Source organism: Punica granatum, chromosome 4, assembly GCF_007655135.1.
Source record: "Punica granatum isolate Tunisia-2019 chromosome 4, ASM765513v2, whole genome shotgun sequence".
Lineage (NCBI taxonomy): Eukaryota > Viridiplantae > Streptophyta > Magnoliopsida > Myrtales > Lythraceae > Punica > Punica granatum.
Window position 1 is genome coordinate 39,578,346 of NC_045130.1, and position 12,758 is coordinate 39,591,103.

General features: G+C 39.2%; 2 protein-coding genes across 2 annotated transcripts; one reads left to right on the plus strand and one right to left on the minus strand.

Moving 5' to 3' along the window:
- Positions 1 to 427: 427 nt before the first annotated feature.
- LOC116205377 (endoglucanase 6-like) lies at positions 428 to 3,634 on the minus strand. Its single transcript, XM_031537969.1, has 7 exons — positions 3,458 to 3,634; positions 1,883 to 2,290; positions 1,682 to 1,774; positions 1,411 to 1,581; positions 1,197 to 1,302; positions 908 to 1,074; positions 428 to 760 (listed from the first exon to the last, which is right to left on the minus strand). Exons 1-7 carry the CDS (start codon positions 3,626 to 3,628, stop codon positions 428 to 430), a joined length of 1,449 nt encoding a protein of 482 aa, XP_031393829.1. The 5' UTR covers positions 3,629 to 3,634.
- A 5,063-nt stretch (positions 3,635 to 8,697) lies between these two features.
- On the plus strand, positions 8,698 to 11,000 carry LOC116205374 (probable pectinesterase/pectinesterase inhibitor 60). The gene is made up of 2 exons (XM_031537965.1): positions 8,698 to 9,644; positions 9,990 to 11,000. Exons 1-2 carry the CDS (start codon positions 8,741 to 8,743, stop codon positions 10,682 to 10,684), a joined length of 1,599 nt encoding a protein of 532 aa, XP_031393825.1. The 5' UTR covers positions 8,698 to 8,740; the 3' UTR covers positions 10,685 to 11,000.
- The last annotated feature ends 1,758 nt before the right edge of the window (positions 11,001 to 12,758 follow it).

Sequence of the window (12,758 nt, forward strand, 5' to 3'; positions counted from 1 at the left end):
TTAAATCCTCAGCTCTTCATGGCCCGACCCTTCATATATCCTATGACATTAATTAAGCACTTTCATTTATTGCATTGTTGACATTTATTAACCCGGCACAATAATTGAATTTTGAAGTTTCTCAAAAAAAAAAACATTAATTAATTATTTATCCTATGCACAATATGATAGAATTATTATCTAATAATCTATATATAAAATATATAGTCGAATAATAATTACGCGCAACGCATGGATGATGTGACTAGTTTATACTATTTTGAAGATTACTAGTGCATATCTGCTCTCTAACATTGCCATTGTAACCTTTTAAGAAACCCCTCTACAAGAAACTCGAGATTTTGTCATAATTTTGTGTTCGTGTCTAATATATATATATATATATATATATATATATATATATGAATGTATGTTATGAGGGAAGAAACTATGAAGGATTGGGATGTGATTTGAAGTACGCAAGGACCCCTACAAAGGGTGCATTGATGTATGTCGTCGGTTCAGAGTGCGTAAAATGGAATCGAGAGTCATTGTATTGGTCTTGTATGTCAGGTCCCCCAACAATGGCACCGGTCAGCACATTTGGGTTTGGAGAGTAACTCTCGAAGTAGGGCGTCCCGTCTACGCAGCCTAATTTTCCCGGGTGTTGATCGAGCGAAGGTAAGGTAGACCCTCGGTGGTGTATCTTTTGAGGGAACTTGTTTCCATACCCTACCATGTATGACATGTTTAGGGGGTTACTTCCTAGGATATAGTCAACCTGCATTAATTAGAAAAAAAACATTATTAATTCCAAGCCCTTCATAAATTTTCTTCTGTTATTTTTTTTTAAGTATGAAAAAGTAATTAAAATATGTATATATGTATATATGTATATATATATGTGTGTGTGTGTGTGTATAAATACCTGGCTTCTAGCAACTTGTATGAGCCTTTGTGGAGGCACGAACATATTGTTACCACATTGGACTGTTCGATTTGAGTTATCAAGATACTTGGCATATACTAGAAGAAGGTACGACAGAGTGGTTGCATGCTGCATGTTACTTCCTCCAGGTTTGAACATGAGCCCACCTGAATCAATGCATGGCTTCAACAATGTCATTTATTCGGGGAATCGATTGACTACACTAATTCGGGGAAAACTGCATGCCTATCCCAGCATCGGAGAGACATTTAAGCAACATGCGACTAACCGGCAGAGTACTCGACGGACTTAGTCGGAGATTCGGGTAAAATCGTGCACACAAACCAATCTGCATCGGGCAAGAAGAGGCTGGAAGACCCTCGTTTCATTAAGAACTGCAAGTACAGAAACCAGCAAATAGAGAGGGATTGATACGTACGTACGTTTGGAGTATTAAACCTAACGAATCAAGATCTTAAATATATGGAATTTAATCAGGTGACCTTCGAGAGTAGGACGTTAATTCCGGCATTCTTCACATCCCATCCGAATTCAGCAGAGTTGGCAGCGTATGGACTGTGGCTTAAAGCATGGGCGTTCTGAACGACATATTGCAAGTAGGACGGACTCTTAGTCGCCTTGAACAGCCATGCCGCGGCCCAGAGTAATTCATCCTGCAACAAATTAAGTTTCATATCACTATATATGATTCGATTTAATTAATATATTTATCATGCTTTGCAATCACCAATGATCGATGAAAGAATTAATCACCTCGTAGCCACTGAAATCGCAGTAGAATGGGCAGACCCAAGGACCGAGAGTTATGTTGTATGATCCTCTGTACTTGTCTGCAAACTCAAATACCTGATAGATCGAGTTCGAACGAACAATATATACTCTAGTAAGATAAGATATGGACCCGCCACAATATAAATTCGATAAGACAAAATGGCTTAGGGGCGATTTCCGTACCGATTTGGCCCTATCAAGTAGAGTCTGAGAGTATGCAGGATCAACGCTTTTGAACACCAAGGAAGATGCAGCTAGGGCTGCCGCGATCTCAGCTGAGACCTCTGAGCCGGGGAGCTGGCTGCTGACAGCATAGGGTGTTCTCGGGGTGTCCATGTCCTCGGGCCTCTGCCAGCAGTAGTGGTCAGCATGGGGATCCCCGACCTGAGCGTATACGATCCCAGGATGGCTCGTGGCCTTGAGGAAGTAATCAGTGCCCCACCGGATCGCATCACGGGCATGGGCCTTGTCAGGTCCCATCGACCAGCCGAACTCCAACACGCTCCACGCGAGCATGGTCATTGAGAAGGCCATCGGGAAGTTGAACTTCACGTTGTCTCCTGCATCATAGTATCCTCCCACCAAATCTACCTGTGAAAATTCAATTGAAATTAAAGGTTGTTTACTGTAAGGCATTTAATTAATTTTGGTCCAGGATACAAAGTACTCCTATATAATTATTAATAATTAAGCATATATACGGGAAGTCCAATAATGGGCTTTGATTAATTTAGTTCGAGTCGGGATGACTCATTATTAGGGGATAAAACTTTTCTAGCGTGAATCTTCTCTTTTTACAATACTCGAACCCGGGATTTATTTAAAGGGAACAAGCATCGAACAGATTGAATCAACTCGCATTAGTTATACATATATATATCATCGTGTGAGAGCATGAGATGAATGAGTGAACTAATCAAATTGATCCCAGCAACTGCACTACTACCAGTCATGAAAAAACAATGAGAGCAAAGAATTAATAATTGATTTCACCTGGAAAATTGAAGTTGGTCTGATTTTCTTCATCTCAATCACTAATCATTCAATCCCGGCCCGATTAATTAATAAGTTGATTAGTTAACTCTCCATTATCTCCAGATTAACGGTTGATTAGTTGTTTGTGAGCTTAATCAACAAATATCATAAACGCTTCAAATTAACGAGGAAAAGAAAAGGAAATCAATAATTTGGAAAAGAATGATATAACGCAGAAATTGAACTATTCATATGAACCTATAGCTACATCCTGTCACTAGATCGCTTGAACCACAATCTTGCAGATCAGAGGGCCAAAGCGTGTGCGTATGTATTTACTTTTATCCCAAGTCTTTTTGCATATAAGCAAGTATACATATAGTATTAGTAATCTCAACTCGAAGAATGTTTTTATTGGATAGATAATTGATGAGTGATATGTATAATACCCATAATTGATGTATTAAATGATGTTTAAGGTACGTCTTTATCAAAGGACCGGAGTACGTCTTTTTTCATCCTCGATAATCAAAGGCACCAGACTTCAATAGAGGCTGAACTAAGTGCATGTTAGATTCAATGCTCAAAAGTAGAAGTATGTTTTATATGCGTATGCCCTTAAACGAACTGTGACCAATGACCTATCAAGCTTTATATGGTTTAAATGACTCTTTTCTGGATTTGGTTCGAACGAAACTCGTCGGCAGGGAACCACTCGTGCATGAGAGAGAGAGAGAGAGAGAGAGAGAGAGAGGGAGATCGGAGATCAAGCGACATACGTACCCCAACTTCGAATCCATCCCGGAGGCCGGAGTCCTTCCTCCAAGTCATCCTCTGGGTCGGAGGCAACTTCCCTGATCTTTGGCCCTCGAAGAAGAGGATACTCTTATACAATGCTTCCACATAGTCATGCGCAGAGCCCACCTTCTTCACCATCATCATCATCCCAATCATCAACAGCAACAACCCGTAGGGCGCCACATTTCGAACCCGAGCCAGACTTGAAATCGCCTTCGCCATTATTAATATCCTTCCTCCAGTGTGGTAATAACTAATTTGTATAAGAACTATCAATTAATAACGCTTTTATACAAGCTGGGGATAGTTAATTTTTCGCTGAAATTGTATTGGGAGAGGAACAGTCATAAGTATGAAGAAAGGGACCCTATATATATATATATATATATATATATACGTATGTGAGTGTGAATTGGATTGCGATGACATCAGAGTCTCCTTTTAGTGAACATGAGGGACATGAAATATTGAAGCATACCCTTAATAATATTTTCGTGTAATATAATAAGGGTTAGTGGGGATAAGGTACTGTAGCTAGATAGGGTTCTTTGTATTTGGAAAGTGTAAGTACGAATAAACGTATCCCTTTTTCATACGTAATGTGTCCCATTAATAAATAAATGAACAAATAATTAAGATCCTTATCAAAGGAATGTTGTTGGCCTACCATATACTTCACTATATATTCTCCCATGCATGACATTCGCATAATTCCACTTATTAAGGTATCGGAAAAGAGAATCAATTGAAATTCCCATATCTATTGAACCTTTCCTTATATAAATATGAATATGTATTTATATATATTCCGGGCGGTCCTTTTTATTATCGGTAACGACATCGACTGTCTTCCAATCCATTTGCTTTATCTCACGAACACGAGAATCGTACTTCAGATCACCGGTTAATTTGCCGATTTAATTAAACCTTTTTTTTTATTTGATGGAATGATATTCGATTTTTATTTGCTTATTGTTTTTTGACACCGTTTCATGTGCTTTTATTTATAGGAAGAAAACAACATTTAAGATATTCCATTTAACTAGGAACATATTGCAAATTTTTTACGGGATTTTTGCATTTCAATATGATATATTACCAGTTTTAAGCTACTATTTATGTATATATTCCATTTAGCTTTCCATTATAGGATTTCTTTCTACCATAAAATGTGGATTGACTTTGGGGAATATCCAGTAAATATTGGACAATTAATTAGTGATATGCTTGGAGTTCGAAAATCAAACGGATCTTATATGGTGATATTATGTTACGGTGACAAGTGCAACGCAGTACTACACTTGAAAGTTTCAACCGTACTACTACAATAGTCATGTTGATAAGATAACGTGGCCATATAAAAGCCCATAATTAAAGGGTCTTGCCCTTTTGGTACATTGCTCAATTGGGCCGAATAAATTTCTCCTTACATAAACAGCCCACAAAGGAGAGTTTGTTTCGAAAATGGGCTCATTGGACCAGTGTAATCAAGATCCCTTTGGACCCCCACTACCATTTTATTCCTCCAAAACGTGACTCCATGGTTGTGCATCCCTTTTTATTTTTTCCTCGATCAACATACGAGATACTCTTGTCGCATTAGTTGAGATTAAATTTTTTCGTTTGAACGTATGTTTGGCGCTGACATATGCAATTTACATCAGTTAACCAGGTAAAGAAAATCAATAATATCCTTGACAGGTTATTAGATTATTGAACAGTTAGTTCAATTCTCTGGCACCAAAAAAAAAAAAAAATTCTGAATATCTTGACCCATGTTTTTCTCTGAACCACGTAAGCCTTATCGGCTATAAATGAAGCTAATTCTTGTGGTTGCAATCCCCTTTTGGCCAATTCAGTTGTAATCCTAGGTAAAAGAAAATATGTATACGGACAATTTTAGAATCTACCCGTGTATAAAAGGCTCCAACTCTCCTTTTCCTTAATTTCCTCTTAACCAATTAATAAAAGTTCAACAGGAGAAGTGAAGCCGGAAATGGCCATGAACAAGACAACTGCCGCAATTTTCGTCCTCGCAGTGGTTGTTATGCCTTTCGTTGCCACCGGTGAATCAACCGGGCAATGCCTGAATGACTGCATGGCGATGTGCCTGCAATCAAGAAGCTCGGCCGATAAGAAGTATTGTCACGATGCATGTGAGGAATATTGCATATATGGAGAAGCCAACCTCTCCAACACCGACGATGCAAGGCCTCCTGTCGCAACCGTCCATCGCATGAATGCATAATCGTCCGTACGTATACGTGCGTGCTCATAGGTTCACTCTTTTGATTATGTTGTCCAAACCCCATATTAATCCCTTAATAAAATAATCTCCATGTAATATATATTCAAATAAATATATATTTGTGAATGATATTTAAAAAAAAAAATTTCTTTCACGAACTACACCCTAAGCAAAAATGTTGATATTTACAAAAATAGCTGATAATTAATCATAATCTATTTAATATATCTGCGATCACACGATTATTGCTGCCTTCCCCAACTCTTCCAACTCACATGATACAACCTACGAGAATTGAAGGCCCTGTTTGGATTCGAAGTTAAAATCACCATGATTTTAACTTTAATTTTAACTCTACACTACACAACAAAACACACATTTGAAAAGTCAAACTGGTGGATCCCATATCTTATTCAAACACACAATCTCATTATACACAATTATCTACTACATCCATTTATTTTATTTAAAGTCAAACTGGTGGGCCCACAAACCCTTGTCTTCTCCCTCAGTTAAAGTTAAAGTTAAAGTTTCGTTGATTTTAATTCCGAATCCAAACGGACCGGAAATATATCTTGACATTCGAGGACTCTCAAACTCATTCATTTCGAGCTATCGATGTTACGACTGCTTAATCATTGTTTTTTTTTCCTTACTTTTTTTGACTTTTGTTGTCTGGTCTTTTCATTTAATGAATATTGTCTGATCTAGTTAATATTCTAGTTGTTAAAAAAAAAAAGGAACTATATAAAAAATTAAGAATAGCTGGCGCCTGCCTAAGTTATTTTTTATTTTTTTCCATTTTATGGGGAAAAAGCTGGCTAGAGTTTGCGTAGCAAAGAAATTACAGAGGCACATGGGGGTATCCCGAATATGCAGGTTGTTTGGCCAGCAGCCCATTCTTTTTTTTTTTTTTTTTTTTTTTTCGATTACAAAGAGGCTCAAAGTCTAATATAATAAAAAAAATTATAAATAATTAACAAAGAGACAATGATTGTCCCATTCCAACCCTTTCTTTAAATTTTTGTTATTATTATTTTTTTCCCTTTTCCTTTTAGCACCAAAATGAAATTCGAGTAATTACTAGTTAGGTATGTGACGATATTTTGAGATCATATACTCGATATCCGTACACGAGAACATCAGGTTAGTGGTTAATTAAAACATATAAATGGATATATGTAGCACTAATTAAGTTCTTGACGTACATGAACTAAATATATGTATATGTATGTGTGTGTGTGAATGCATGTTGAGTCAAATGATCTCTGAAATGAAAATATGGAATGTATATTTCTTTGAAGGTATAATTTGCTTCTGACCGGCCCATCCGGCCGTCTCCTAAATACTTGAGAGCCAATTTACTCAATCCCCCTGTGAAAAATTATTAATCGCCATAGGAAATAAAATAAAATAAGTATCTGATAAGCCATCCTTAGTACGGAAAAGAATACCAATATTCTGTTCAAAGTTCGACCAAATAATCGCACACACCATTAAGGAATTTGACAAATTAATTGAAGGTGGAAGCAGCTGTCTTTCTTCAGTTTCACACATCCATTAGTATATATTATCTTCGAACCCGCGGCTTTTCTACATTGAATTTTGTTAATTTGAGGATTTTTCCTTCATTGATTATAAAAGATGTCCACGCACTTTGTATAAGGGAATGAAACTCTAGATGAAGATGTATAAGTTGTTTTCTTATCGGTGAGAATCAAATTTGAAACCTATTGATTATTAAGAGAAGGCGTATTACACTGCATTATGCCATTTTCTATGTTAATTTTGAAAATTAATCAACTTGATTAATTACTTGAAACAAGCTCAAGGCATCGCCGACAATCAATGGAATTTGACAAATTTATTTAAGGTAGAAGCAGCTGTTTATCTTAATTTCGGGACATCCTTCGCCCCCTCCCTCCTTTTTCTCTTATTTTTCTGAATGGCAATTGAGATAATATATGTTTGCTAAATCATGCTCAATTGGGGGGTTCGGCACTTGTTACATTTAAGTAAGGTCTCGAATTCAAATTCTTGTGAATGTAAAAAATTAACGCTGTGAGAGCTTTATCCCTTAGCAGGACTACTCAATTCGGCTAGATTAATCGAGGCCCAATTGGACTTCCGAATACAAAAATTCAGACCGAAAAAAAAATCATGCTCAATTATACGTATATATATGAAACCATTCTTCATTTTAGGTCCACAACTTGGAACAAGAAGTATGCGTATTAATCATTATTTGAATTCAATGGACAGGCGGCATTTAACAAAGCATAGTAGTATATATTCGCAATTCGGGCATGTGGGTGGGTCTTATATGACAGCACTGGCAACAATATATATGTAGAAACCTTTTTGGACAAAACCATGAAATATCATCGATATATTGACCGAGACATTAATCATTTTAACGATGTTTTCAGTGATGTTAGTACGCGCTCTTTTGAGCTTGATCAATTTAATAGCGAAAAAATAAAAATAAAATGAAAGTATCTGTTCAATATGGATCATCTTATCACTAAATTAAGGCACATCATGGGAAGACATATTATGATGCTACAAAGTGTCAAGCTATATATAGTTTCCGGAGCCTTGAACAGAATATAAATCTTGAGAATCACAATATTGGTGTATATGCATGTTGAAAATAATATATAGTTTCTGGCTCTTAATCTCCCTGCCGATGGGGCTTAGCAAAAAATGTAAGCAAAGAAAAGGGGAAATGTCACGTACACACAACACTAGGTAAAGACATCGATGATCATGGAAGATATATTGCCCAAAAATTAATAATATCACTTATCTTGCGATTGCAAATTCCGTTCCTTTGATTTCTTGTCAAATGGGTACCGTGTCCACAGCTTTGATATGATGATGATGATGATGATGATGATGATGATGATGATCAATGTATCCCAACTTCATCATATCCCTCTTCCCCCACTACTTAAATCAAAGAAGCCTCAACTTTTTCACCTCCCACATCTTGTCTTGCGTGATGAAAAGAGTACAATATGGAACTACTTCATGACATCAAGATCTCTCTATTATCTCTCCTGTTTTGCCTTGTTATTCCAGTCATGTCGAATTCTCAGCTGGATTCCGGCGATATAAACTGGTGGTGCGACCAAACACCACACCCTGAGCCATGTAAGTACTTCACGTCCCATAGCCATAACCACCCCTTGCCCCAGAACCGGTTTGATTTCCGGAAGATTATGGTCCAAGTGACCATGGAGAGAGCCCTCATGGCGCAAAAGCAAGTCCTCCGGTTCCGGCCTAAGCGCAACAATAAGCGCCAAAAGGCGGTTCGGGCCGACTGCCTGAAGCTTCATGACAACACGATTCTTCAGCTCAACCGATCCCTGGATGGCATCGCTGGTGTGAACCAAACATGCTCTGACTTCGACATCCAGACGTGGCTCAGCACTGCTCTCACCAACATCGAGACGTGTCGGTTGGGTTCCCGAGACCTGAATGTCTTGGATACCATGATCACGCCTGCGACATCGACCAACCTGTCCCGGCTCATAAGTGACAGTCTGGCCGTTAACGGGGCTCTGCTGGGATCTGAAGATGAAGACGTACCATCAGGTGGAGAGGAGTTCCCGGGTTGGGTTTCGACTAAAGATCGGAAGCTGTTGCAATCTTCTTCCATCAGGCCAAACCTCGTGGTGGCTAAAGACGGCTCGGGGCATTTTCGGACAGTTCAGGCGGCGATCAACGTGGCGGCCCGACGGCGTTCTATGAGCACAAGGTTCGTTATATACGTGAAAAGAGGTGTCTACGTAGAGAACATAGAGGTGGGAATCAATAACAACAACGTTATGTTGATCGGAGATGGCATTAGATATACCATTATTTCAAGTAGCCGGAGCGTACGAGGAGGCTATACCACCTATAGTTCTGCCACCGCAGGTACGTGCCATATATAAGTACATACATATACACATACATGCACATATTGTCCTCATATTTCGTGAGACTAGGAGGTATCTTTTGCAGTTTATTCGCTGAGACTATCGTCCCTTGGACATCGATTTACCCCGGTCACACATTGAAATACAACTCAACTCGATAACTTTAATTTGTAAACTCTTGCATATGTGATTGATGGCCGGGACTTGGTCTAGGAGTAGTTAGTTTAGATGGCAAGCAAGTTCATGTGCATAGCAAAGCACGTTCACCTACTTCAAAAACTTACGGCATCACTCCGCAGATGATTTTTACATACGTTTGTACGCATGCATGATTAATTTGCAGGAATTGATGGTCTTCGCTTCATTGCTCGTGGCATTACATTTAGAAACGGCGCGGGCCCTTACAAGGGCCAGGCTGTTGCGTTACGTTCTGCCTCCGACCTTGCGGTCTTCTATCGATGTGGATTTGAGGGATATCAGGACACACTCTTTGTCCACTCCCAACGTCAATTCTTCCGGGAATGCTACATCTACGGCACCATCGATTTCATCTTTGGGAACGCAGCCGTCGTCTTCCAGAGCTGCATAATATATGTCCGGAGGCCACTGAGGGGCCAGGCCAACGTGATCACGGCCCAAGGTCGGAATGACCCTTACCAGAACACTGGGATATCGATCCAAAATTCACGGGTCATGGCTTCAGCTGAACTACGACCGGTGGTTCGAGCATTCAAGACGTACCTGGGAAGACCCTGGCAGCAGTACTCGAGGACGGTGTACATGAAAACCTATCTTGACTCGTTGGTGAGCCCGTTTGGTTGGTCGACATGGGACGGCTCTGATTACGCTCTCAACACATTGTACTATGGAGAGTACAAGAATTTCGGGCCCAGGGCTTCGACGAGATACAGAGTGAGATGGAAAGGATTTCATGTCATAACAAGCGCAGCTGTGGCCTCGCGTTTCACTGTGAACAGCCTCATTGCCGGCAAATCATGGTTACCATCCACGGGCATACCCTTCGCCTCCGGTCTCTGATGGTCATTAAACTCGCAGATCCTCTAGAAGCTAAAATGTCGTCTCATTAAATCTATTTGTTAATTATTGTTTTCTTTATTGTTTTCCGGTTAAGCATATGATTATTGGGTCCTTGATCTCTTGTACATTGTGGTACATAAATGTGATTATTTATTAAATTTATTCTTGCACTGATGAATCTAGGATTAAAATCTAAGATGAAATATGTTACAAGAGAGATCTTTTAGAACACCATCATAAGTATCAATGGGCCAGGCCCAGTAAGATTCTGATGAATTGATCATCAGGCCTAGCTCATAATTGCCATGACGCGGTCATTTTGGGCCGTGAATTAATTTCGACAGTGTGAATTGCGACTTATTACTTTCTTTTATAACTGCGGCTAGTTATTGCAATTTGCAGTTTTTTAAAGCATTCTTACGATATACCAATGTGGATTGATACAAGCAATTTGATATTCATTTTCTTAAATAAAGAAATTCAGTTGGGAGAGCTTTACTCCAGTTACGATATCCCGTGGATTGAGTTTTGTGAATGGATAAAATCCAGTTGAGAAATCTTTACTCCTTAGTGAACCCACTCGACTCGAACTAAATTAGGCGGAATCTATTGGATTTTCGGATACTGAGATACATGCCGAAAAAATAAAATCCTTACAATGACATCTATAAATATGGATGTATGTTCCGATACCTTCTCTTAGAACTGGTAGCCGAGACGAAGTTATTGAATTTTACATATATATATATATATATATTTTTGGGTGGATTGAATTATATTAGTTTTTGATGGTGCAATGTAATAGAGAAGATCATACAAAATCTTAGCATATCTTGTATTTTAGGAATGTATATATGCACATTGATGTATTTCCTTTTCTACATTCATGTATAGCTTCTATATAATGCAATACACTCCACCTCACACATTCAAGTGAGATTCAGTCATTCTATAGTTCAATCTTTATGGCATTAGGGCCATACACGGATAACTCTGATTGGCTTGATTGCTTCTGCTCACCTCTCGTACTTTGTCTCTCATCATTGTTGACTCTACTTCCTCACTCGATTCTTCCTCATCCTCTTGTCCTTTCATTTAAACCCCCTAATATATCCCTACCATCCCCGTCAAACTCAATGGCAAGAACTGCCTATATTGGAAGGTTGTTATGAAACCTCTGCTCGCTGCCTATGACTTGTTGCACCACGTTGAACAACGAGCCATCGCCCCAAGCAAGACTATCACCAAAGCTGATGGTGTTACAATGCCTAACTCCGACTATCAGAGATGGAAATTCTGGGATAATTTCGCTCTCACTTGTACGATAATCGCGGTCACATAGGATATTGGAGTGACTATTCTTTCTGCCAAGACGTCCCAAGAGGCCTGGACTTCAGAGGCAACCTCGTTCTTCACTCAAACTATTGCACAAGAAGATCTCCTCGATCAAAAGTGGAGAGACCTGAAGAAAGGCAATCAACTGATGGCTAAATTCATTGGAACCGTGAAAGAACATGCTCTTCAATACGCCCAAATTGGAAAATCAAAGACACCAACGGAAATCAATCGTCGTATTTATACGGGTCTCGGTCCTAATTGGGAGTCGATTGTCCTAGCACAGTCAAAAAAGTGCTTACCATGTGTACCAGCGAGCTTCAATCCTTGTTGGTCGATCGTGAAGAGCATCGTCTTTATGATCAAGCGCCACCATCAACTGCCCCTGCTTCTGCAACCACACCTCTATTTGGGATTATCGGCTTTACTCCAGCGGAACCTCTCTACCTAGAAGGTCGGAAGGGCAGCAGTAGCGGCAAAGGCAACTTCGGAAAGAACAACGGTGGCAAAGCGAAGAATTCCGGTGACATGGGGACCTCTGGAAGCTCATCCGATCGTGGTCAAGTAGCGGGGAAATTCGGGAACCCTTTTTTGGGGGAGGAGGATACGAACATGGCGCATGATACGGGCACGGACAGCAACTTTCGAGTTATTTAACTCAACTCCACTTATTTTCAATTCAACAATACAATTATTACTTTTCCCTTTTTTATAATTTTTTTAACCATTCAATTCAATT